The sequence below is a fragment of the Priceomyces carsonii genome (genome assembly GCF_900007245.1).
Source record: "Priceomyces carsonii strain CBS4050 genome assembly, scaffold: Debaryomyces_carsonii_scaffold_6, whole genome shotgun sequence".
Classification (NCBI taxonomy): domain Eukaryota; kingdom Fungi; phylum Ascomycota; class Pichiomycetes; order Serinales; family Debaryomycetaceae; genus Priceomyces; species Priceomyces carsonii.
Window position 1 is genome coordinate 562,667 of NW_026946679.1, and position 23,597 is coordinate 586,263.

At 37.9% G+C, this 23,597-nt stretch overlaps 16 protein-coding genes across 16 annotated transcripts; 5 read left to right on the forward strand and 11 right to left on the reverse strand.

Annotated features, from left to right (window-relative positions):
• Positions 1 to 18: 18 nt before the first annotated feature.
• PRCAT00005334001 (uncharacterized protein) lies at positions 19 to 582 on the reverse strand (the record flags this gene model as incomplete). The annotated part of the gene is made up of 1 exon (XM_062955401.1): positions 19 to 582. The coding sequence occupies one exon, from the start codon at positions 580 to 582 to the stop codon at positions 19 to 21; it is 564 nt and encodes a 187-aa protein (XP_062812007.1).
• A 389-nt stretch (positions 583 to 971) lies between these two features.
• PRCAT00005335001 (uncharacterized protein) lies at positions 972 to 1,655 on the reverse strand (the record flags this gene model as incomplete). The annotated part of the gene is made up of 2 exons (XM_062955402.1): positions 972 to 1,334; positions 1,392 to 1,655. The coding sequence occupies 2 exons, from the start codon at positions 1,653 to 1,655 to the stop codon at positions 972 to 974; spliced, it is 627 nt and encodes a 208-aa protein (XP_062812008.1).
• A 324-nt stretch (positions 1,656 to 1,979) lies between these two features.
• On the reverse strand, positions 1,980 to 4,349 carry CDC47 (DNA replication licensing factor MCM7; the record flags this gene model as incomplete). The annotated part of the gene is made up of 1 exon (XM_062955403.1): positions 1,980 to 4,349. One exon carries the CDS (start codon positions 4,347 to 4,349, stop codon positions 1,980 to 1,982), a length of 2,370 nt encoding a protein of 789 aa, XP_062812009.1.
• Positions 4,350 to 4,837: 488 nt separating this feature from the next.
• Positions 4,838 to 6,244, reverse strand: STB3 (Stb3p; the record flags this gene model as incomplete). The annotated part of the gene is made up of 1 exon (XM_062955404.1): positions 4,838 to 6,244. The coding sequence occupies one exon, from the start codon at positions 6,242 to 6,244 to the stop codon at positions 4,838 to 4,840; it is 1,407 nt and encodes a 468-aa protein (XP_062812010.1).
• Positions 6,245 to 6,615: 371 nt separating this feature from the next.
• PRCAT00005338001 (uncharacterized protein) lies at positions 6,616 to 6,882 on the forward strand (the record flags this gene model as incomplete). The annotated part of the gene is made up of 1 exon (XM_062955405.1): positions 6,616 to 6,882. One exon carries the CDS (start codon positions 6,616 to 6,618, stop codon positions 6,880 to 6,882), a length of 267 nt encoding a protein of 88 aa, XP_062812011.1.
• Positions 6,883 to 7,048: 166 nt separating this feature from the next.
• On the reverse strand, positions 7,049 to 10,390 carry MET10 (sulfite reductase subunit alpha; the record flags this gene model as incomplete). The annotated part of the gene is made up of 1 exon (XM_062955406.1): positions 7,049 to 10,390. One exon carries the CDS (start codon positions 10,388 to 10,390, stop codon positions 7,049 to 7,051), a length of 3,342 nt encoding a protein of 1,113 aa, XP_062812012.1.
• A 238-nt stretch (positions 10,391 to 10,628) lies between these two features.
• Positions 10,629 to 12,425, forward strand: PRCAT00005340001 (FAD-binding oxidoreductase; the record flags this gene model as incomplete). Its single annotated transcript, XM_062955407.1, has 1 exon — positions 10,629 to 12,425. One exon carries the CDS (start codon positions 10,629 to 10,631, stop codon positions 12,423 to 12,425), a length of 1,797 nt encoding a protein of 598 aa, XP_062812013.1.
• A 181-nt stretch (positions 12,426 to 12,606) lies between these two features.
• On the forward strand, positions 12,607 to 13,011 carry PRCAT00005341001 (uncharacterized protein; the record flags this gene model as incomplete). The annotated part of the gene is made up of 1 exon (XM_062955408.1): positions 12,607 to 13,011. The coding sequence occupies one exon, from the start codon at positions 12,607 to 12,609 to the stop codon at positions 13,009 to 13,011; it is 405 nt and encodes a 134-aa protein (XP_062812014.1).
• Positions 13,012 to 13,085: 74 nt separating this feature from the next.
• On the reverse strand, positions 13,086 to 13,628 carry PRCAT00005342001 (uncharacterized protein; the record flags this gene model as incomplete). Its single annotated transcript, XM_062955409.1, has 1 exon — positions 13,086 to 13,628. The coding sequence occupies one exon, from the start codon at positions 13,626 to 13,628 to the stop codon at positions 13,086 to 13,088; it is 543 nt and encodes a 180-aa protein (XP_062812015.1).
• Positions 13,629 to 13,810: 182 nt separating this feature from the next.
• PRCAT00005343001 (uncharacterized protein) lies at positions 13,811 to 15,538 on the forward strand (the record flags this gene model as incomplete). Its single annotated transcript, XM_062955411.1, has 1 exon — positions 13,811 to 15,538. The coding sequence occupies one exon, from the start codon at positions 13,811 to 13,813 to the stop codon at positions 15,536 to 15,538; it is 1,728 nt and encodes a 575-aa protein (XP_062812016.1).
• A 134-nt stretch (positions 15,539 to 15,672) lies between these two features.
• On the forward strand, positions 15,673 to 16,260 carry SNL1 (Snl1p; the record flags this gene model as incomplete). The annotated part of the gene is made up of 1 exon (XM_062955412.1): positions 15,673 to 16,260. The coding sequence occupies one exon, from the start codon at positions 15,673 to 15,675 to the stop codon at positions 16,258 to 16,260; it is 588 nt and encodes a 195-aa protein (XP_062812017.1).
• A 98-nt stretch (positions 16,261 to 16,358) lies between these two features.
• On the reverse strand, positions 16,359 to 16,886 carry PRCAT00005345001 (uncharacterized protein; the record flags this gene model as incomplete). Its single annotated transcript, XM_062955413.1, has 1 exon — positions 16,359 to 16,886. One exon carries the CDS (start codon positions 16,884 to 16,886, stop codon positions 16,359 to 16,361), a length of 528 nt encoding a protein of 175 aa, XP_062812018.1.
• A 225-nt stretch (positions 16,887 to 17,111) lies between these two features.
• On the reverse strand, positions 17,112 to 18,515 carry DJP1 (Djp1p; the record flags this gene model as incomplete). The annotated part of the gene is made up of 1 exon (XM_062955414.1): positions 17,112 to 18,515. One exon carries the CDS (start codon positions 18,513 to 18,515, stop codon positions 17,112 to 17,114), a length of 1,404 nt encoding a protein of 467 aa, XP_062812019.1.
• Positions 18,516 to 19,030: 515 nt separating this feature from the next.
• On the reverse strand, positions 19,031 to 20,014 carry PRCAT00005347001 (mitochondrial 37S ribosomal protein uS5m; the record flags this gene model as incomplete). The annotated part of the gene is made up of 1 exon (XM_062955415.1): positions 19,031 to 20,014. One exon carries the CDS (start codon positions 20,012 to 20,014, stop codon positions 19,031 to 19,033), a length of 984 nt encoding a protein of 327 aa, XP_062812020.1.
• A 307-nt stretch (positions 20,015 to 20,321) lies between these two features.
• On the reverse strand, positions 20,322 to 21,656 carry PRCAT00005348001 (glycerophosphocholine acyltransferase; the record flags this gene model as incomplete). Its single annotated transcript, XM_062955416.1, has 1 exon — positions 20,322 to 21,656. One exon carries the CDS (start codon positions 21,654 to 21,656, stop codon positions 20,322 to 20,324), a length of 1,335 nt encoding a protein of 444 aa, XP_062812021.1.
• Positions 21,657 to 22,508: 852 nt separating this feature from the next.
• PRCAT00005349001 (uncharacterized protein) lies at positions 22,509 to 22,862 on the reverse strand (the record flags this gene model as incomplete). Its single annotated transcript, XM_062955417.1, has 1 exon — positions 22,509 to 22,862. One exon carries the CDS (start codon positions 22,860 to 22,862, stop codon positions 22,509 to 22,511), a length of 354 nt encoding a protein of 117 aa, XP_062812022.1.
• Positions 22,863 to 23,597: the final 735 nt, after the last annotated feature.

Genomic DNA, 23,597 nt, shown 5'->3' on the forward strand with positions numbered 1-23,597 from the left:
TTTTGCTGCTATCGGGCTCTAGTATTTATGTTTACCATTGAACTTCTTACCGTAAGATTTGAATGGTCTTTTGAAATTCTTTTTGTAATTCTTGTTGCTACCGTAAGATTTAAGTCCTTTATTAAAGCTTTTATCAACTAAACCAATTTCTTTGGCCACTGCTGTACCTGGCTCAACTCCAAATTTCTCTATTCTGACCAAATCTTTCCTTGCAGCCTCAGCAGCTGCTTCATCGCCAAACTTCTGTGCCCGTTGGATTTTTTTAGTCAACAAGTCCACTGCCAATTGCTTTCTCTCTTCAGGGCCCAATACTTTAGGTTCAGGTTTTTCCTTCGGCTTCTCGTTTTCCTTTTCCTCAGGCTGCTTGACTGTCAAAGTAGCTTCCTCTTCAGCTTCTTTCTCGCCACTTGGCTCAGATTTCTTCTCTTCTTCGACAGGTTGTTCTTCCTTCTCGTTAGCTAAGTTATTGTCATTTTCAACTAATCTTTCAACGAGATCTGCTTTTTTCCCATCTGTTGATAAGCCCTTTGACTTCAATATATCCTTTAATTGGGCTACTGTATGAGAAGAATATTCTGACATGTTTTTAACTATGAGAATTATACAAATTGATGTTCTTGTTATAGAAGAATGATATTAAAGTCAATTTCTGTCAAATTCGTTACGCGTGCACTAAAATTTCACCCTCGTGAAGGTCGACAGTAATATCCAAGTTCAAAGGTATAAATAGCTTTGTAGGGCTTTGTGATGGAACCCACTAAGCAAACTAACCTACTCCATAAGAATTGAAGGAATTGAAGTTATAATGGGGAAGAAACAGTACATTTAACTGACTCCTATGAAGACTTAAATGCCAAAGAATACGGAAAGCTATACGTAGATAGCCTTCTTGAACAGCGTAAATAACACTCACTTGGTAGCTTAGAAGCTTGAGAAAGATCTATCGAGCTCACAGAGCTTTGTTTGTCTGATCAAGATAGCTTAATGTCAAGTACGAACATAAGCAAAACTACTGAAAAATTAATGACTATTAGCACAATCACCAGGATTCTTGGTGCAGGGTAATAACCACTGTAAAGTTTCTCTTGGACATGAAAGTATGTGAATGTGCCAATCAACAATGCCAATAAGGACATGCATATCATTATAGGACTAATGCATTTTCCAAATTGCTTGATAACTTCACTGTATTTCTTGTATTCATCGCTGTAGACGTCAGCTGAGTACGAAGCAGCTTTAGACTCTAATCTGTATATTTGCACCGCACCCAAGGCAGCTAGTGTAAAGTAGGAGGCTGTCCTTACCCATGCAAGTAATGTTCTTTCATTTGCTAACTGATAATTGTTAGTATGTGCACTGATGAACAGAGAGAAGTTTTCAAATTAACGTACCTGATCTCTAGCCATTGATCCCTCGTTCTTTACGACGATGGTCCATCTGAAGTATTCTCTTATCTTACGCTTAGACTGGTTGTTTTTGCTATTGCTCTGCGAATCATTTATTGAATCATCCAATTGAGCTTTTATCCGATGGTTGGAATCAGATTCTCTTTCATTTGCATTATAATTAGATAACTCAATAGGCTCCAGTTCATGAGGATGCTTATTTTCTTTCTCCAACTGCACATCCCCCAAGTCAAGCTCATCTTTATCCATTATGTGAATTGCTCCATAAGTGTTCGATCTCGTCTACAAATATTGAGTCTCACAGCTTATCTACAAAATCCATATAAGAATGAAAGTATCGATAATTTTAGACTAGAATACAGATTTAATTATTTGTGAGGTATATGAGACGCAATGTCTTACTCAGAAGAACTTCTGGTAGCAAGTTGGCGGAAAATGGATGCCTCTGTTACGTATTGAAGTAGCTTACCAAGATCCTTAAAGCAGTATTGTAGTGATCAATTGTATATATGAGTGTATTTTAAAATGATGTTCTTATAGTAGCTTACAATATTAATTAAGTGGCATCGATGATCACTCTTCCATATCATGATCATCGTCACCATCAATGAACATTAAGGTTTCTCCATTATCAATCTGCTGCCATACTCCAATATGGTCATATTCTAAGATACAGTCGGTGAATTGCTCGACCGTGTAACCTTTTGCGATGACCCTTTGTTTAAGTTCATTCATTGGAAGAGAAGAAGTGAATTTGGATCCATCACCCATTGCAATACCACGAATGATTTGGTATATCTTGGAAGTAGAAGACTCATCCTCTCTAATCTTTTCGTCATTGACATACAAAGACGACTTTGACACTTGAATCAACCTCAAAGCTTCGTCGACATCCTCTTCAGTAACAACGGTATCAAATCTGATTCTTGCAAGAGCTTGTGACATCCTTAAAATACCCAAAAGAGTTCTAGGAGTGACATGACTGAATTTTCTAACTGAACCTTCGTTCCTATGGGACTCCTTTCTCATATTAATGTAAGATTGAACAACGTAATCTCCGACTTCCTTTGGAACAACCGGTCTATAAGATCTTGCAATTGAAATATATTGTCTGATGGTGGTAGAATCTAGAGGCTCGAAATCCAGCTCTGGTTGTTTGTTATGCATATGCACATAAGCGACATGGTTTGCTAATCTTTCGTCCATCTCTTTGGAAGGATGGTCTAATATCAAATACATGATATCAAACCTTGATAATAATGCAGCAGGTAAATTAATATTCTCATGGGGAGATAATCTGGTATTATACCTTCCATACAATGGATTAGCAGCTGCTAATATAGATGTTCTAGCATTCAAGGTTGTGGTTATACCAGCTTTGGAAATCGAAATAGTCTGTTGTTCCATAACTTCATGAATTGCGGTTCTATCTGACTCATCCATCTTATCAAACTCATCGATACAACAGATACCATTATCAGCTAAAACTAAAGCACCTCCTTCCAATACCATTTCATCTGTAATTGGATCTCTCATCACAGCAGCAGTTAAACCAACACCAGAAGATCCTCTTCCTGTGGTGTAGACGGACCGAGGTGCAATTTTACCAATTGCCTTCAATAATTGGGACTTAGCTACACCAGGGTCACCCATAAGACAAACATTTATATCTCCTCTAATCCGCAAACCATCGCCTATCTCTTTCGTAACACCTCCACATAAAAGCAATAAAAGCACTTTTTTCACATCCAAATGCCCATATATTTCTGGGGCAATAGACTTGGCTAGCTTGTTGTAGATGTCACCAGATTTCACTAGGTTCTTGATTTTTAACTTCACCTCATTCGTTATTTCATTCGACTCATACTGCTTTTTCTGTTGTTTAACATATTGAGCCTCCAAATAAGTCTCTGTTAATAATCCAGCTTTCAAAGCTCTATATCCAGTATAGGGAGAAGGCATAAAAATACCAGAGACATCCACAACATCACCAGGGTTCATCAGTCTCACTAAGTCACCGTTAACATGGATTGTGAGGGATCTAGGAATGTGTCCGACGGGAACTTGGTTAGATAATTCTTGAATTTTAACTTCTTGGAAACTGGAGAACTTTGAAGCCCTAGTGGACATGAACAACTGACCCTTGTTATTATCAGCCTTGCAAACAGGTGATGTGCATTCAGATAAAGGAGTGAAGACTTTTGACGTCACCTCTTGAAAAATTTCGAAACCACACTTATCACATGTGTATGCGATAACCAAGACACTTGGTTTGACATCAGAAACCCTGGTGACGATTCCTCTAATTGTGATATATTTTCCAACGTATCCTCCCTTGACTTGTCTCACAGATAAACTTTTATGATCAGAGGACAAAGGCTTGAAATACAAATGATAACGGCGAGTTAATTTTGGAGGAAACATATTATCAGCTTGCTGATTGTCGTTTCTGTTTTCATCATTTTCATTGAATCCTTCACGCAAATTATTGTATTCATCATTGTTATCTTGCTGTAATCTTAAATTACGAAGTGTTCTTTGATGTAAAATTACATCGAGAACGTCATCCTTATACGATATATCCTTGGTCGGCTTCGGCATCAACTCATCAATAACATTGCAGAACATTTCCACGAAATGATAGGTATTTTTTAAGATGAATGAAACCAAGTTGACTGAACTCTGCGACTGCTCAAATTGATTAGTATGATATGACTTAACATCATCTAAGTCAATATACAAAGTACTGAGCTCTCTATTAGCGACACGTTGTAATAGATTCATATACTTTGACCCTTGAGGAATATCATCTATATCTATCGAGTCATCGTCAATTATACTAGATGCCTTAAACGTGGTCAAAAAGTCTTTAATCGAGTTCTTAATCTCACCATAATTAACATTCAATTGAATAGTCGGTAACACCGTAGATGTTGCTGACATCGTAAATTCTTTGATACGATGAAAATGAGATAAATGCTCTTAAGTTAAAAGGTAGATTGAACTTGCAAAATATAATGAAAGAAGATATTTTTCCTTAAAACAGACCTTTAGAGGAGGTTTCAAGAAAGTGAAAAATTCGAAACGCGTCAGATTTTATTATTCCCTAATTCGGAACCGTTCCATAATTCCTTTTAGATGCGAAATATTCAACTCTAAGTCAACAATGAAGTCGTTCAAGTAAAGAAAAGGGCATTGAAGATATAGTATTTGAGTCCTATAAAGTATAAAAAAAGTTTAGTGATATAACGAGAAAAAAAAATGGACTAGCGTGTAGCATTTCTCTCCAAGTGTGTGAACTGAAGTTATAACTATTGAGTAAACCAGATCGTAGAACTGAAACAGAAAGGATAATGAACCCAAGACTAAACCTTCCTATGCTATCTTTGAATCCTTAGCAATAAGAAAATGATGAACAGTAATGCAAAAAATCACACAGACATTAGATCTACTAATGCGTTTGCAGCTGTTGTTTCGTCATCGTTACTACCATTGTTTAACTTACCATTTCGTGCTTTCTGGCGCAAGGTTTCAGCTCCTATAGATGCCCAGTCCTCCTCGTCTGTGTCGCTTTGATCTTTCTGGGGCACGTTCGAGGACGATCTAAAACCATCGAACTTTGGATTCAGCTGTGCCTTAGGTAAAGATGAAGACAATGTCGATCGTAAGTGCGATTCATTGAACGAAGAATTTCGCCTATTAGCAGAGCTAATTGCAGCTAAACTGTCTGGGCTTGCGTTGATCGATGGCATATAAGGGTTTGAGCTCCATGAATTGACGGGCGAACCACTTAGCACTGATGCTGCAGCAACTGGAGGAGGAGGAGAGTTGATGGATACACTTGAGTTTCTAGCAGATGATAGAATATAATTATCCAAATTGTCCAAGGAATTCAACCTAGATCTGTTGAATATTTGATGCCTATGATTGTTTGGAATTTTGGTGATGGAATTTGACGGATTGGACGAAGACGACTTTCTTCTGCCATTGGTAGAAGATGGCGGCGGACTCACTTTTAGTGGAACCCTATCAGCAAATTTTATGGGGGGCGAAGATTTCATTTTATTTTCCGAATCGTCTTGATCAAACGTAAAGAGCTCTTCTCCAGCTTCGTCATCATCATCATCATCATCATCATCGTCATCGTCATCATCATCTTCTTCTTCTGGTTTATCATCTTCACTATCCTCATCTATGTTTACAGCTGAGCCATATTCACCGTCGGAATCGCTTTCAATCGCATTATCTTCCAAACCTTCTCCTGGTAACTTCAAATTGTGTAGATTTGACTTGTTATTGGTAATAGATTCTCTTCTGTGCAGCTCATGTCCCGCCGATTGCTTCTTAGACCACCCCAACTTCAAATTCGCCTGGTTTCGCAAGTCATTCACGTTAATCTGCTTTTTAACTGACTCCTCACTATTTTCTGTGCCTTCGGTAACTATATAGTCACTATTCACCTTTCTAACAGCCCATTGCCCCCAGCCTATTTTCTCAAATACGACGTTATTGGCGGTATCCGTTTGTTCCATAGCCGCCATTATCAATCTCCTCTGTTTAGACAAGGAAAGTAGTTCAAAACTCGGCACTTCAAGTGCTAACTGACTCGTTATACGCCGAATTGGCAACGGTCCCTTTTTTATCAATAAATTTGCTAGTCTTGTGGGAGTTATTTTCGCTGCAATCTGTATTCCCTCCGGAGACGAAGTAGATAGCAATTTCTTTGGCGGCTGGCCCTCCTGGCCCGGAGACAGCGACAAAGGCTCCGACTTGGGCGAATTGGAAGACAACCTCATCTCATGAGGTGTCTTGTGATGCCCACTTTGTGTATATGTCATTGGATAGTTCCACTTCTTCCTACTAATCTAATATAGAAAGATATTTCTTTCTATGACTCTTAATAAAGTGTTGGTAGATAGTCAAAAAACGCGTACTAAATCAAATGAAAGACAGCTATTATTCGGTAACTCTTGATGAATCTGCTGTCTTGTTGAATTTGATACTCTTTATACTCAACTCTAGTGTCCAATTTAGGGAAGCTTTTTTATCTGCTGGCTTTAAATTGTTATATTGTATTTTTTTACCGGTCTTATTATCTGCTTTTTAGTGTCTAAGATCGCTAAATTTGGATAACCAGTTTAGGTCATTTATTTAATGGTGGGGGCTCTATATGAGAAATAACATCATAATAATAGAAATATAAAGAGAGATGGATCTTCCTTTATCTACTATAGAGGCTATAGAGGATAGTCTCAAGTATTACAATAAGGTTCAGTTCAGCGGGTTGATCGTAGGTAAGAATGGACGCTTATTGGGTAGTTGGACTAATAATGATGTGAATATTGAGAAAGAGTATTGTGAGGATATTTTAAAGATAATCGAGCCCAAAGAACAGCAAATCATTCGTATGAAGTATTTAGAGGACGATATGATGGCAATGGCTCGAAATGGGTTCACTTTTATCTTTAAAAAATGAGTTTTCTAAAATTAGGGAAGGATGATAGGATACAAGACGCGTGTCTCTCGCAACATTATGCCACGAGTTACTTGTTGGTGCTCTGTGGAAGGAACAGACTTAGATTACAGACTTACTGGTTACAATTCGTCGAAAAGAAAGAAAAACAATGTCTTAATATAATAATTTAATAAACTTCTAAGATATAACGACCGGCTTCCTTCATATCCTCAACAGCTCTAGCTATGTCTTTGACATCGAGACCAAGTTTCTTAGAGCCATTGGTGACAATATCTTCGAGGCACGCTGTGATATCTGGAACGGGCCAAGTTGGACCGCAAAGATAGAAGGACCCGTTCTTAGTAACAATAGCTTCAGTTAACTCTTCGATAGTTTCTCTGATTCTGTCCTGGATGTAAATCTTCTCTGGTTGGTCCCTAGAGAAGGCTGCTCCAATGTGAGTTAAGACTCCCGAATCTTTATAAGCTTCCCAAAGTTCACCATACAAGTATTCTTCTTTTTTATGTCTTGAACCCATGTAGAGATAGATCTCGCCAATCTCGTGGCCTTGTTGCTTTTGCCAAATCTTTTCCTCGATAAAGGCCTTGAAAGGAGCCAAACCAGTACCTAATCCCGACATAACAATCGGTTGTGTTGTGAGAGGAGGCAACTTCATTACCGAGGGTTTGACACTTACAACCAATTCATCTCCAACCTTTAAATCTGACAAATATTTAGAGCAATGACCATATCTAACTTTGCCTTTTGGATCAATCCAATCTACGACAACAATCAAGAGATGAACTGAATTAGGGTGAAGCTTTTGAGATGAAGCAATAGAGTATTCTCTTCGCTTCAATGGCGCGATAATCTTGACCAAATCCGCAAATGATGGTCTTGCTGATTTGAATTCTTCTAAAATGTCGACATAGGTTAAAAAGTCAACTTCCTGTCTCTTCTTTAATTCAGCGGCACCTTCAGCACTAGCCAAACTCTCTAAATGCTTCTTTTCTCCTTCATCGGAAGCATATTCAGCTAAAGATTCATAAAACCTTTTAGGTGGCTTACCCAAGAAATCAATTGATTCACTCAATGTTTGTCTAACTGACCTAATTTCAAGAATCGAAGCATCATCTCTATGGGAGACTTCGATAAGTGAGTCACCATCGACATTGTAGAATTTCAAAAATTTCTCAACCTCTTCAGAATTGTTTCTGCCGTGAATACCCAAAGCTTCACCAATATCGTATGTCAATCCGGTACCAGTAATATCAAACTCTATATGGAAAATATTTCTAGAATATTCAGTTGGAGTTAATCTCTTATTTTCTTGTACCTTAACAATAAAATTTTCAACAGGAAGTTCTGGCCTTAATTCCTCCTTAATTTCAAAAGCTTCAGGGAAAGTAAACTTGGTTGCCAAATCCTTGTATCCGCCTTGTAATGTTTCCTCAGGTTCAATTCCTTCATTGCGTGGATTAGGGAAAAATGAATTCTCAGTAGGAAAGAAAGGTAATTCTTTACTTTCAGGTTCAGATTCGATATCATCTTGACTTGATTCCTTCTTTTCATCTTTCTCAACTTCTGGTACTTCTTCGATATCCACCCATTCAGGAAGAACCTTGATTTCCTTCAAGGCTTTCTTCTCATCAACAAGTTGAATGAATTTATCCAAAACAGCTGCTAATAATTCAAAGTCATTTCCATTTGCCTGTAATAACTTATTAACAATAAAATTTCCTAATTCTGGATAAGACGCCCTCCAGAAAGCTAATTGGATTAAAAAGCTTCCAGAAAATCCCTTGGTTGAGTCATTGGCTTCATCGATGTCTTTTAATGCCGAGAAATCAATGGCTATCAATCTATTATGATTCTCTGCCAAACCTCTTTTAAAGCCCGCAGGAATCTTTGGCACGATGTCTTCTTCAACTGAGGAAGTTATTGGCTTCTGATTGATATAAAGTATCACTGCACCTGGTTTTGCGGTAGCCAAAACATCATAATTATCAGTAATCAGTAAATCCTCGACAAAGACGACATCTGCAGAATCAATAGAAGCAGATGGAGGACTTTGAAGTGAAGATATAATTTGTGATTGAAGTAATCCACCAGCAACAGAATTATCATATTTGTTTCTAAATCCTATTACCTTAGAATTATCCAATGATAACGACAAAGATAATCTTTCGGCAACATCTAAAAATAATCCATTATCCTTACCCCAAAATATGAATTTACCTTCAGGAGAGCTGTTTGCATTGATTTGGGAGTCAATAGCCTCCTTAGGCTGTGATAAAATAGAATCTGGATTGAATCCTTTTAAATACTCTGAAAAGATTTTTGCAATTGTAATTGGAGTCCAGTTGAAATTGAGAGGATAGGAGAATTCATCTAACGAATAGTTGTAATATCTATTGTTAACGAATAAAGCAGAAGCAACGTCAGCTCTTAAGGACAGATTGCTTGATTCATCTAAAATTACGAGTTTCTTAGTGGTTGCAGGGATCGCTTTGACAAAATATTCCTGATGAAATGGTAAACGAACACGAATCTTGATAAGACCTACTTTGGAACCATTCATCTTTTGAATAGCACTTGTCAACTCTGTTGTCTGGTGGGAACCGTATGTAACAAACACAGTGTCTGGGTTTTCGTCACCAACGTAATCGAAAAAGGAATACGAGGTTCCAGCCAAGCGATTCAAAACCTCAAAAGATGATTCAATCGATTTCTCCAAACATGACAGTCTGGTATTTGAATTAGCCAAAAGCTCTTCATAAAGCTTGCCTAAATCTTCTACGGACAAGAGATTCTCAAATTTGGTAAACAACTTGATAAACTCTGGACCATCAAATAAGTTAATACTTGGACTGCCAGTGAGAAATGCCAAGTAGTGGTTCAATACGGTTAAATGCTGAATCTCTGGACCGTTTCTAGCGTCGACTGGTGTAAAGATAGGGTAGCCTAATGATCTGGCAACGTTGACTGTCTTAGAATAATTAGATACTAAACTTTCTGAAGCGAAATCATAATCAATAGCCGAAACGTTCAATGATAAAGGCAATCTATCTGCCGATCTTCCTGTCAAAGTAGGCTTCATGTAAGTTAAGGCATCTGCACCCATCAAAACTGAGATAGGCTGTCCACTTGTACCGTTTCTACTAAAATAACCCAAAATGGCACTTGCAGCGCCTGATCTAACTTCTAAATGGTTTATGATGGGAACAATACCGAAGGCATTTGGTCTCTTGTAGTTCTGAGACCAAAGCTCCAAATACGCATCTAATAACACATCAGATCCAGCAGCTTCATAACTGAAAACCTTACTGGAAACTGAATAAAGTGCTTGGCTAACAACTGCACCTGCAGAAGTGTAACTATTACCTTTCAAGGTATGTGGATCTGCTAATACGCCAAAAGGATTAGATTTTATCAACGAAATAGACCCCCCTAACGTCTCAGAAATACTCCCTGCGACAGAAATTGGAGGGGTTGCCGTTGTGTTAGTGTTTATAGCATGTGGCACCATGACTAATTCAATATCTCCTTGATCTTTATGCCTATCAGGTGCACCAATGTTCCTCATTATATTTATCTGAAAAATTTACGTTAAACAAACTTCACGTGATATGTTCTCATGTCTCGAAATGATCTCTAACACGACATAATTTAAAGCAAAATAGGCAAGACAGGGTTCCGAGAGTGATTTAAACAAAGCAATCTAGAGATCATATAAAATCTTTTTATCGTCTATAACAAAACCAAATATGTTTCTAAAGGTTGGACGGAATACTTTCCGAGCAGGAAACAGGAGATGTTTTAAAAGTTTTGGACTTCGGTTTAATAGCACGGTATCCGGTAAAAATCCAAACTCCAGTAGCAAAGCATTTGGATATGCTGGAGTTGGTGTTTTATCTGCAATTGGTGGGTTGTATTTGGGAAAGAACTGGTTACAATCGGAGCCGAAGAAGACTGATCATCAGACAGAAGAAGAAGATCCATCAACATTGCCTTTAAACAAGTTGTCTTCACCGGTTTATGCAGACGAGGAAGCGTTTAATAAGGCATTGTCTGCCATCAAAGCTGTCGTGGGCGATGACAAGGTTAGCAATGATAAGCTGGTGGTTGAAGCTCATTCTGACTCTTTTTTCTCTACGCATCACCCTCCAAATCCCCAGAAGGAACGACCCCAGGTCGTAGTGTGTCCACAAAACACTGAACAAGTATCTCAGATCATGAAAATTGCTCATGAATATAGAGTTCCGATCGTTGCAAACTCAGGGATGACTTCTTTGGAAGGTCATAACATGCACACTAGAGGCCCATATAGTGTTTCGTTATCCTTTGAGGATATGGATCAAGTTCTCGCTGCGCACCCTGATGATTTGGATATTGTTGTCCAACCTGGTTTAGGTTGGCAAGAATTGGATGAATACTTGCTAGATAATGATGAAACTAGCCACTTAATGTTCGGTCCGGACCCAGGTATCGGTGCATGTATCGGTGGAATGGTATCGACTTCGTGTAGTGGGACAAATGCATACAGATATGGCACGATGAAGGAAAATGTTGTAAACTTGACGGTCGTCTTAGCTGATGGTACTGTTGTCAAGACTAAGCAAAGACCTAGAAAATCAAGCGCAGGTTATGACACAACGAGATTATTCATTGGTGCTGAAGGAACTTTGGGTATCATAACTGAAATCACGTTGAAGTTAAGTGTTCGGCCCATAAAACAAGTTGTCAGTATTGTTACTTTCCCAACAATTAAGGATGCTGCAGCTACTGCTCGTTATATTATATCGAAGAGCGGCATGCACCTTGATGCCATAGAGTTGTTAAATCCAACTGTGATGTCGTTTGTGAATGAAACTGCCAAAGAGACGGACTCAAGGACATTCAGGGAAAAGCCTACTCTTCTTTTAAAGGTGGGAGGCTCGACTGATGCCGCCATTGATGAGCAAATTGGCTTGATAACCAAAATTGCCAAAGATAATGAATTGATTGAAATTGAGACGTCGAAGAGTGAAGATGATAATTTGGTGTTATGGACTGCCCGTAGAAATGGCTTATGGTCAACTATTGAATATGGACGTAAAATTTTGGAGGATAAAAATGATGTACAGATTTGGACTACAGACATTGCAGTTCCTATCTCAAAGTTAGATACTGTGATCTCGGAAACAAACGATGACTTAAATGCGTCAGGATTTGAAAATAAATTTTCAGTTTTGGGGCACGTTGGTGACGGTAATTGTCATTTCCTTATCTTATACAACAGTAAAGACTATGGACAGGTCCAAGATGTAGTGGATAGAATGGTCCATAGGGCTCTACATTATGAAGGTACATGTACAGGAGAACACGGTGTTGGTGTTGGAAAGAGAAAGTACCTTAACGAGGAACTAGGCACTTCCACAGTAAACCTCATGAGAGAAATTAAGCTTCTGTTGGATCCAAGAAGAATTTTGAATCCTGATAAAATTTTCAAAATTGATCCTAAAGACAATTTGGATCAATTATTGAGTAGTGGACATATTAGGGAACATGGAAAGCCTTGCTAACCTAACCTGATCCTTTAGCTACAATTATGTATCTTTATATAGATCCATAGATTTTGAATATTTCAAGGTCAATTTTTCAGTACTGTATATAACCTATGTGGAACTATCGATTGAATGTACTGAATATATAAAGGTGAACATAAGCTTGAGTATCCAATCTACAAACACAAGAATCATTATTATGTCACAATCACCAACCCCGGATAGGTTCCAGATAGATCTATATCTGGTTTCTGAAGTAACAACCAAGCAACATTCATTCAAGCAAAACCCAAATAGACCAAAAATTCCAGCTAGACGATTTAAACAGGCAAGGCAACTTGTTACGGATGAAATTAAATATTTGCAGAGCAAACCAAACATAAAGTTCGATACACCGACATACACATCCATAAGTGCTCCTCCTAGCTTAAAACCACTGAAGCACTATTGCGATATTACAGGATTACCTGCAAAGTATCGTAGCCCTACTAATAACTTACGATTTTATAATGTGGAGATTTACCAGGAGATAATTAGAGGAATGGCTCCCGGATTGGACCAAGAGTATTTGGAATTAAGAGGTGCAAATGTTATTTTGAAATAGAAATGTATGAAAATGTTGTCATTAATACTATATTCCTAGAATACATAGAATACATATGTATATATCTATCTCAATCATTGCATGTCGTTCCATTCTTCGATAATCTTTGTTATTCGCTTATCAAATGTAGGTGACTGAAGAATAGTCTCTGTTCCCTCAGAGAAGTCTAGGTTCGTGAATGGATTACAGAGTGTCTTCAAGTAACATTTGCGTACCTGAGAAAATAAGTCCTTCAAGTCCTTTTGGTCTACGATAACAGCACTATCTCCCATTTCTTCCTCAAGTTCTGTTTGTTCTTCATTAGGCTCTTCTTTTCCGAATCCGATAACAATTTTTAATCCGTTATTTGATTCATATCCATAAACCGTAACATCATCTTGTATAAATAATAAAAGCACTCCGTCGTTGTTTCTCTGTTGCTGCTCTCGTATACTTATAGATGCTGGAGATGAAAAGATGTCTAATGCCATATGTGATAAAAAGTTATACTTTAAAAACTTGTTTGCATTTCCACTATCATTGGAGTCAGCTGGCTCTAGATTGAAAGATTGAATATATAACGGATTATCGTCTCTAGATATTAACGCAACAAATTGCGCCCTTCTCTGACGTACCATTTGGAGTATGCTAACAGTGTCTGCCTGGCAGGGACCTTTAATGTTTAATGATATTCCTTTTTATATGGAGCTTAAATCAATCGTCTAAACAATAGTGAGATTTTCACTCGAAAATGAAATCCTTATATATCGAAGCTTTTCGATGATAATGGATCGCTCTATTTTTTAAAATAAGTATCTAAATGGCCAATGTTTCACCATCTTCGGGAAAGGTTGATGATTTCCTAACCAGCTTATCTGAATTGTCCCAACAGAGATTGAAAGAAGACCAGGAACGGCAGCGACGTTTGCAAAGAAATGTTGATGAATTGAGACTTAATCTGGCAAAAAATTCACCTGTAAAGAGGTCTAGGGAACAGAACACACCAGTATCACCTGCCTCAGGTTTTTCCGGCTCTTATACGAATGTGGGTGGGCAAGAGCAGCGTGAAGAGAAGATTGGGAACAAAGTTCTGGCTATCAACAGGTCCAATGGAAATGAAAATGGGATTGACTCATCATCGGAAGAAGTAGGCTCGAAAAAGATACCGCCAGCTAAACCAACGAAGTCTGATTACTTGATATCTAACCCTTCGGGCTTCTCGATTAACCTAGTTCAACCCGTTGCTCGAAAGCCAAATGTGTTGTCTTCTGAATATATAAAGCCAAAGCCAAAGCCAACACCTACAAAACAGATTAGCTTGGGCTCAAAGCAACATCAGTCTTTCGCAGATATAGAAACAAGCATAAAGAGTGGGCGAATACTGTCAAATGCTTTAGGACTTGATCCTGAACTAGGCAAAGAAGGGTCAAGACCAAGACTTCCTACAAGACCTTCTGAAAGAGTTGAAGATGACGATGAAAAGAAACCGAGACTACCAACTCGGCCAACTGAGTATTCTAGTAATTCTGAACCTGACTCGGGACCACCACTTCCTATTAGGCCGAAGAATGTTGATGATGAGAAGAAACCGCTCCTACCACAAAGGCCGTCTCATTTGTTCTCGAGTAATCTACCGAATTCATCGAAGAACTTTAAAGCGAGCTCTGAGCTGAAACCGATACGCCCTTCGAAACCAAGCTCTATTCAGCCATTGAAAATCAATGTTGATCGGCCAAAAAGATCTGAAGATAAGCCCGAATTTTTGGTCCAAATCGAAACAATGAAGAATTTAAGGCCCAATTCAGGGACCAGTTCTCAACTTCATGAAAAGAAACCGTTGATTTCGGATAAGAAACCAAAACCGGCCATTCTGACATTTGCAGAGAGAGATAATGAGATTCTACTGCGTGCCAAGATGAATCTTAGCTCAAAAAAGCCACCGCCAAAGCCGCTGAAGGCATCATTGAAACCCTACGAAGAAAATGATGCAAAAGAGCTTTTAGATCAAAAAAACAAGCTAGGTAAAAGTGAAGATGCAAAAAATAATAGGATAGAACAGCGTTCTGATGAAACTTCGGGCTCACTAAATTCTTCAAGGGCCCCAGATCATGCCTTATCCAAAGGTTCTAGGATACCCACCAATTACAGTCTACTGAAGGTTCAAACAGAGCCAAAAGTTGGCCCTGAGACTTCTATTCATGATAGATTATCCTCCATTTTAAGAGCGGGAACCGCACCTGAATTAGCCTCTTCCACAAGAAAGACTCCCGCAGTTGCCAAATCGGATCCAACTCCATTGAAGGAGACGCGGGAGTTGGTGCATGTGAATAAAAGTCGCTCAAAGGGCCCAAAACGAAGATTACCCAAGAGCATGAAGCCATCTTCTCTGAATGATACCACGATAAATATTAATCAAACCATTAATGAAGAAGAGCATTTAACAGTTCCTAAAAAGAACAAAAAAGTTCCACCACCAGTAAATAAGGCTACGAAACCTAATAGAGCGGACATAAAGCCCAGAGTATTCAGTGGAGAGGTTTTCATATAGCTTTACTTAATCGTTAATACAGAACCTTTTTGTGTAAATTTCTTGAATAATTGTATTTCATATCTCAATCCAGTTATACTACTAGTACCTCGACATATTGAAGTTATAATTGAACAAGTTTAAGGCCCATAATCATGGACGATTTCAATCAATGGAAGGACACGGCAATCAAAGGTTTTAAGAGCAGTTTTCAAAGTGCAAATTCGTTAGTTCGTTCTAAGTATGAAGAATTAAAACCACAAATCGACCAACTAGCTTATGAAAAAGAAAAAGTGCTCGATGACTTCAAGGAATTGAAAGTCACTCCTATCACAACTACCATATCTCTTGCAGCATTAATTGCGTTCCTCTTTTTAGGCAAATTCGTTTTTTCCTCGTCAAATAAAAGCTCAAAGGTTTCAAAGAGCCAGAAAAAGAAGCTGAAAAAGGTACCGAAGTTGAAGAAAGCCAATTTGGAGATTGGGCAAATCTTAAATTATGTTGAAGCAGAATATGTTCCCCAGATTCAAGATTACTTTGAAAATGCTCTTAAATTGAAGCCCGAGGAGAGCGAGTACAAATTTAACTATTTGCAAGAAATGCTACTTAAAGAATTGATGAAACTTGACGGTATCGAAGTCTACAGTAATGACGTTTTGAGAGAGAATAGAAAAAAAGTAATTAAATTTATCCAAGACTACCAGAGGGCTTTAGATAAATTCAAAAAGGAAAATGACTTTTGAAGGCCTCATGGCATTCCATCTATTTAACTTTTGTAGAATATTTAGGCTTTTGAGCGTTAGACAATCATAAAACTTGAATTAATAAATACTCTAGATGATTACTTCAAGATCGGTACATGACTACTGAAGTCTTTTGCTGGAATTCGGCTACCTCCTTTAATCCCAAATTCTGGTATGCCCAATGATTCTTGGGGTAGCTTATTTGTGAGTAGTGGTAGTCTTTCACCCAACCACAATGCATTCGTTGTATGGTCAGCTAAATCATTTCCACTTTGAGGGTGTATCAAGACGGATAAGTTTCCATGGTGCAATTGAAACCAACTCAATACTTTGACAAACACTTCTGGTCTGCAAACATCTGCCTCCCAAAACTGAGTAGGATGTGGTCCAATCACTTTATCGTTTGGTAGCTTCTTAACTATAATCGAGCCATCAGAACAATCCTCTTGAAATTCATTCAAAAGTCTATCTCTTAAAGAGTCTGACTCGTCGCTTGATGATTTGTCATGAGCGAAGTAGTATACGTGAAAATCATAGTACCGAACAGGAAAAGTGAATGAGATATTGTGCACCGATCTCGTAGCACTAGAAGGATTTTCTTTCAGAAGATTTGAAAGGTATTCCATGTCTATTGATAGCTTTAAAAGAATCAATCATTTTTCAATCGTTCATAAAACTCAACTGTGGTTCACCTCAAACGGCTCCAGCTCTCAATATAATAATTGCGAAATCTATCATGAAAATTATTCTACCCTTACCTTCCCTTCCATACAATAAATACATTAAAATACTAATCTACTCAGTAAGTATCCCTATAAATTTCTAGATGGCCAATCTACACTTGCCACTACTTAGCTCTTGGGGGCAGTAGGAGTTGCTTTTTTCTCTCGCTTCTTGCTTGCCTCAGCAACCAATTCTTCGAAAATTCTGGCCTCCTCATCTTCTGCTTCTGTTCTCTTCATGGAGCTGAAAACATCTCCAATAAGTCTCAATCCTTTCGCTCTAGCTATCCTTTTCTCTATTGGAACCTCTTCATCATCTAAAATTTCATCACAAACTCCACGGACAGTGCCTTGGATCTCAAATCTAGATCCCGACCACGCAGCAGCAAGAACCTTTCCTAACAAATGCTTTTCCATTTCTGCGATTTCTTCTGCAGTATGCTTCTGAGGAACCTTTTCAGGCTTACTACCATCCTTAGATTGTGGCTGTCCTTTGGCCATTTCTTCTTGCTTCTTTTTCAATTCCTCAATCTCTCGTTCTGCTTCCGTTACTTCTTTATCTGCCTTCTCCTTCTCTTCGGCTTCCATCTTAGCGTGATATTCGTTATCTTCTTGCATGTTCGCATACTCTTGCATTGTCTTTTGAGCATCTAAAGCTGATGTAATTGTTTTGAAAGTATCTTTGAAAACACCACCTTTCTCCTTTACTGACCACCAGAGACCACCCCAGCCAAAGAAAGTCTGATTTTTCAAGAAAATTTTCAGCTTGGTTCTATATATTGAACCTAAAGTATGCAAAATTTCTAAGCCAAAACTTTCCATCTTCAAAGACTCTGCTTCATACCTAATCTTTTCTTTGAATGACTGAGCAACATCATCCTTCATGTCAGTTTCGGTATAAAGGCTCAATTTATCAACAAGCTTCTTTGTTAATTCTTTGGTCATTTCTATCTTCTTTAACCTGCACTCCTCTTCATACTTCTCAAGTTTGTCTTTACGCTCTTTCTCTTCTATTTGCTCTTTCGTCAACTCTTTCTTAGCCCTTTCTTCAGGTTTGGCTCCAGATTCTTCACCATTCCACTCTCTATTTTCGAGATAATAGGTATTACCACTTTCATGATTTTGGGTTTGATTGCTCGTTTCTTCATGTTCATCCTTCTTTGTATCATCTTCCGTTTGACCTGAGATTTCTGCTGACTTTGCAAGCTCTTGCAAGAGTGATAATTCGCCAATCCAATCCTTGAATGCTTCTCCACCAAATATCATAGAAAAAAATTCTGAAGGATCTTCAAATCCCTCCGTAGGGATCGACTCTTGCTTTCCATGCTTGTCGTATTTAGCTCTTAAGGTCTCATTACTCAATACTTGATATGCTTCTCCTACCTCTTGAAACTTTGCTGCCGCTTGAGGATCGTTTGGGTTCTTATCAGGATGTAATTTAATTGCCGCCTTCCTGTAAGCTTTCTTTATTTCCAATGATGTAGCACCTGGTTCAATATGCAACAAATCGTAATAAGCAGTGTCAACCACCATAGTAACCAAATTTCTAACTACTTCTTAGATTTATTCACTAGTAATAGTATTGATAGTAATACTCTTTAAAGTGTATGCTCAACACAATATTTCTTTCAGATGACTGGACTGCATACAGATGTCATACATAAAAACACTAAAAATTAGCAGCCGGTGTGAAGCTTAGGCAAGCAGGTATGCTGGCAACAGTTAAGCAACCTTAAAGATGACATTATACTTCTTGAAAAAAAGCCATTGTGGAGAGAACAATAATGATGATAATTATAAGCTTTGTTTTCAAGCGTTGAAATATTAATCTAATATGGACATCGATTTTTTCAGATTCTAGGTCAATTTGTGGATTAAATAGTACGAAATAAATTGATTTGAGTTTTTTTTCTCTATAACTATGCTGCTGTCCTCTTAGTGCTCATACACAGCCACAGCTATGCCATCTCGACAAAAATTTAAGTTTCCTACAATACCGTTGTTGTTTTAACTTTGATTCAATATATACAAGAAGAAAACTAGAAGAATTAAGCAGAATAATATACTTTCCTCAAATCCACAAGCTTCTTGCCTCTTCCAATGGCAAGATCTTCCAAGGATCTCTGTTTCGTCAAAGCTGCTACGAAGCCCTTAGTAACATTCATGGGATTTCTTGATTTGTAGATCTTTCCTCTTAAATCCTTGATTCCTGCAGCTTGACAAACTTCGAAGATATTAGGGTTGACTCTTAAACCAAAACCAGAAGGGGCCGATTTAATAAAAAGCTTCACGGCATGAAATTTATACTCAATATCACCAACAATAGTTCTATTCTCATATCTCGGGATTGGAGTCAAATTTTTGACAGCATTCCAGTGGGCTTTCATTAATGCAGTTCTCATACCGTCTCGAGATTTTCCCTCTCCCAAACCAATCATACCATTCTTATCACCAACAACAGTTAATGCATAAAAGTTTGGAATCTTACCCTTAGATGTCTGACAGGAAACACGCTTCATGACTATGGGACGTACATAAAGTCCCGATATGTATCTTTGATCCAAGCCAGTCAATTTAGCCAATCCTTCAGCTAGTTCTCTTCTACCCTTCAACGCCGACAAGGGTCTCTTGCTATCAGCATTCGCTTTGAAACGTAATACTAAATCCGTTCTGTCAGCTGCTTGAATCTGAGGAATTTTAGGGTAGGGAGAGTGACCCTCAGCCTGATTTGGGAAGATTATGGGTTCGTCCCATTTTGGATCTGTCATAGAATAATCTGATGATGGATCAGCTGGTGCAACGGTTGATTTTACCTTGTCTCCCTTTTTCTTCAATTCCAATATTGTCTTGGGATCTATCAATGATTCCGTGATTTTTATGCTTTGCAATAATTCTGGAGAGTAGAACTTGGACAAATAGTCAAGATGCGACTTCACTTTGTCATGCTCTGCCCACAAAAAGCTTGACCTCGATGAAAAGGACCTCACAAAGATATTGCAAGATCGTCTTAAACCAGGAGCTCCTCTCAACATTCCTTATTTCTTCAAACAGCTAGCTGACCGTTCTTATGCTTTTGTCTCAGAGCGCTACAGTGTAAAAAATTCATACAGTAAAAAGATCGAAAATTTGTAGTGTGATTACCCGGATACACAATTATAATCTACTAACACCCATGGTATAAACAGCTAAAAGAATAAACCTAGTAAGATTCGATATACTTAATAGTTCCTCGAACTAAAATATAAAATTACATCATGATTAAAAGTACAAAATACAAAGCAAACTAATGAAGATAAAGCTGACACACTATAATGAAATTTGAATACCACATCTCTCAAATTAAGTACTAGAATCGTTTAATTTAATATCAGTCGTAGCCTCCTCGTCCAAAGGTGAAAACTGCAATTTTTCATTCTGCTGCTGCAAGTCTAAAATTTCTCTTTTTAACTTCTCGACCTCCTTCTCAAAACGCTTTCCAAAAACATCGATGTAATATGTGGCACCGTTGTAGCTTGCCCATATAAATATAAAAAGCACAAAGCTTCCGCAGGCATGTTTGTAGGTAAACCATATGGGACAAAACATCATGGTAAGGATCTGATAGCCGAATTGAATTAATGTAAACATTGCTATTTGCATCCAGGTATATGGTAAAGAGTTGACAAACTTACCTAGAAAGCTTTTGCTGTTTTTCTTTTTCAACCATGTGAAAGATGTGACAGTACCCTTTTCTATTTGTTCTTTCCTCTTAATAGTGATGAAGTAAAGGTAGCTGACTTGCCAAAGAGTATAGTAGATAGAAGTCCAAATGATACCACCAACAAAATCCCAGTGATCGATACTTGAAACCGCAGGAAACCTTGATTGCAAATAGTCCTTTGGAAGCTCATGCACGATCACAAATAAGGTAACAGGAGGCATAATATGAATAAATGAGCTAGTTGTCTTTTCGATAGAGTGCAACACTAGGGAGTTTCTCCAAGTTATAACTGCAAATGATAATGTGCCCATGGATAATGCAAAGACGGAGACAAATAATGAAGGCGATTCCGGGAAGAACCAGATAAACGTTATCAAAAGCAAGTTCACGTAATAACATAAATCTGCTAAGAAATATTGAAACGACTGCTTAAAGTAAGTGTAAAATCGAATGGGCATGAGTAATGAAAATAGTATCGTGTAAAATACATGAAAATGATCTGGGTATTTTCCTATTATGAAGCCTGCGGTAGCAATCAAAGACACAGCAATAGCGTAAAATAGCTTCTCTGCGGCAGAGCTTTGGAGATTGATATGTACCCTGTCGTCAAAGCGAGATAATCTATTAATAAACCTTTCTTGGACCTTTGAGAGCTCTGATCCCCTTAAAGGCTGTTCGTCTTTTAATCTCTGAAGTTTCTGTTTCGTCTTTGCTTTCATTTTATTGAATCTTTTCCGAGTTGTATCGCTTACAGCATCTAGGTCAAAGCCGAAGTCGAAATCATTCATAAATAAGAGCTTCGATAGATCCACAAATGACACTGAGTTGCTTCTACGCAACGAAGATGAAGAGGATGAAGAAACATCATCATAGTCGCTTTCATCATTTATAGGACTTTCCTCGACTTGTTTGTGTCCCAGATCATTGCCCATAGCTATGGTGGTATCACTTGCAGCTTTTGGTACACTGGGCATGATGATACAGTACTAGTCAGCAACAAATGTTTCGATAATGGTACTTAAAAAGAATCGACCCAAACAAGTCTTCTCAACCGATACGGAGTAAATAGGGTATATAAACACCCAATATGTTATTACTTGGATCCAAACAAATGCAGTGACTCTAAGAAGTCTTTAATATCTCTCTCGAGACGTGCGGTGTAAATAAATCAGCGATAATTTCTCTTTATATATGATTATTTTTTTTTTGTCTTGTATGTATCTCGGAGTTTCGTATTGGATGATATCAAGAGAATCTTGGAGTACCATAATTAAAAGTAGGGGCAAAGATCAAGAATAAGGCAAGACGACTAAAGAAAGGAATTATTATCCTAGATGCATATTTTTTTTTACTATATCTACTATATCTACTATATCCTGCTACTAGGCTTGATTAAAGATCCTGATCTCGTTAATTCAGGGCCCTGTTAACGAATTTGCTGCGAAATAGGCTTATAAAAAAAGCGCCAGGGAATTACTAAAGATGAAAAGGAGATAATTGTGAATGACACCAGGACATAGGAGAAAGTGGGAGACCCTTTTCCGCTAGGCATCTTCGTTAGATGTATTTCCTTAGTATGCAATGGAAAAATTGAGCTTCCATGCTGGGCCATTTACAATTATGCAACACGTGGAGTAATGTTTGATATTGAAATAAAAAGCCTAATGAGGCGGTACCAAATTCACCTTACACAAGCTCACCTATTAAACCTTAGATACGATATATCTACCAAAAGTGGGCTAAACGTGGAGACACGGGTCTAGTGTTATATGCAGACAAGTCAGATAAAACGATCCCTAACTGAAGAGACTTAAGCAAAGCCAGGACTAAGAATTGACCATCAAGTACTGAGCAGAGCATAGGTACATTACATTCACAAGATAAATAGAAGGATTTTCACTTATTGTGTAATTATTTGGCTCCACTATTAGTCTATAACACCAAAGCATTATTGCACAACAGGTAGTATCGCTCTTTTTTTTAATGATTTTTAAGGAAGAAGGTGTTGGCATATCTGAGTTACTTTCAGATTTGTTGCAAGTGGCATTCATCGTGGGTTCAAACCTTGCGTTGCACATTTCCTTCAGGTCATTGAAGGTAAATCGCGTTGTCCACACGCCTACACGGACGTCCATTGTAAGTTCAAACCTTGCAACGCGAATGTCGGCTGTAGTCAACATCTACTACTACTTATCTTAGTAGTGTTCAGTTCAAACCTGAACACAATAAGGAAATACAATAGAGTTCAAACCTCTATTGAGATATTCTCGGTGTGTTCAAACCACACTGGTGAAAAAGATCAGTTCAAACCTGATGTTCTTCCAAAGAATCGAGTTCAAACCTTGATTTTTGTTTTTTTTGCAGCTCCTATCACAACACAAGTTTATTATTACCAGCGTATAACTCAACCTGTATCTCTTCTGCTTAGTAGCTATGAACGCATGAATCCAATTGAATACGATAAGAAAGGCATAACCAAGTGAACTCCTTAATATTCAATCATTTTCTAGTTTTTGTTAGCTAGTCCCTTTTTTTGGGGAATTTAATTATCCCGATACTCTCAAGATCAAACATAATCTGATATCATTGCATCATTTGACCGTTGTTTTAGGCATGAGATTATTTGTATTGAAGTTTTCTTCTTAAACAATTATCAGTTTGCTGCAAAGATACTTTTAGAAAAATATCATTCATTCTCTCACAGAGTCGTAGTCCAATAAATAGGATGACTGTATTCTTTAAAGTACGAAAAATAAGAAACTATATGTTAACAGAGATGACGTCCACAGCAACTGGAATAGCATTTGGCCATTTGGGAGTCTATAGATACGAACTTTGATATGAGGACCACTATGCTATGCAATACTGGGTCTAAAATGAGGATTCTCAAGACGGCGAATAATGAGTTGATATCA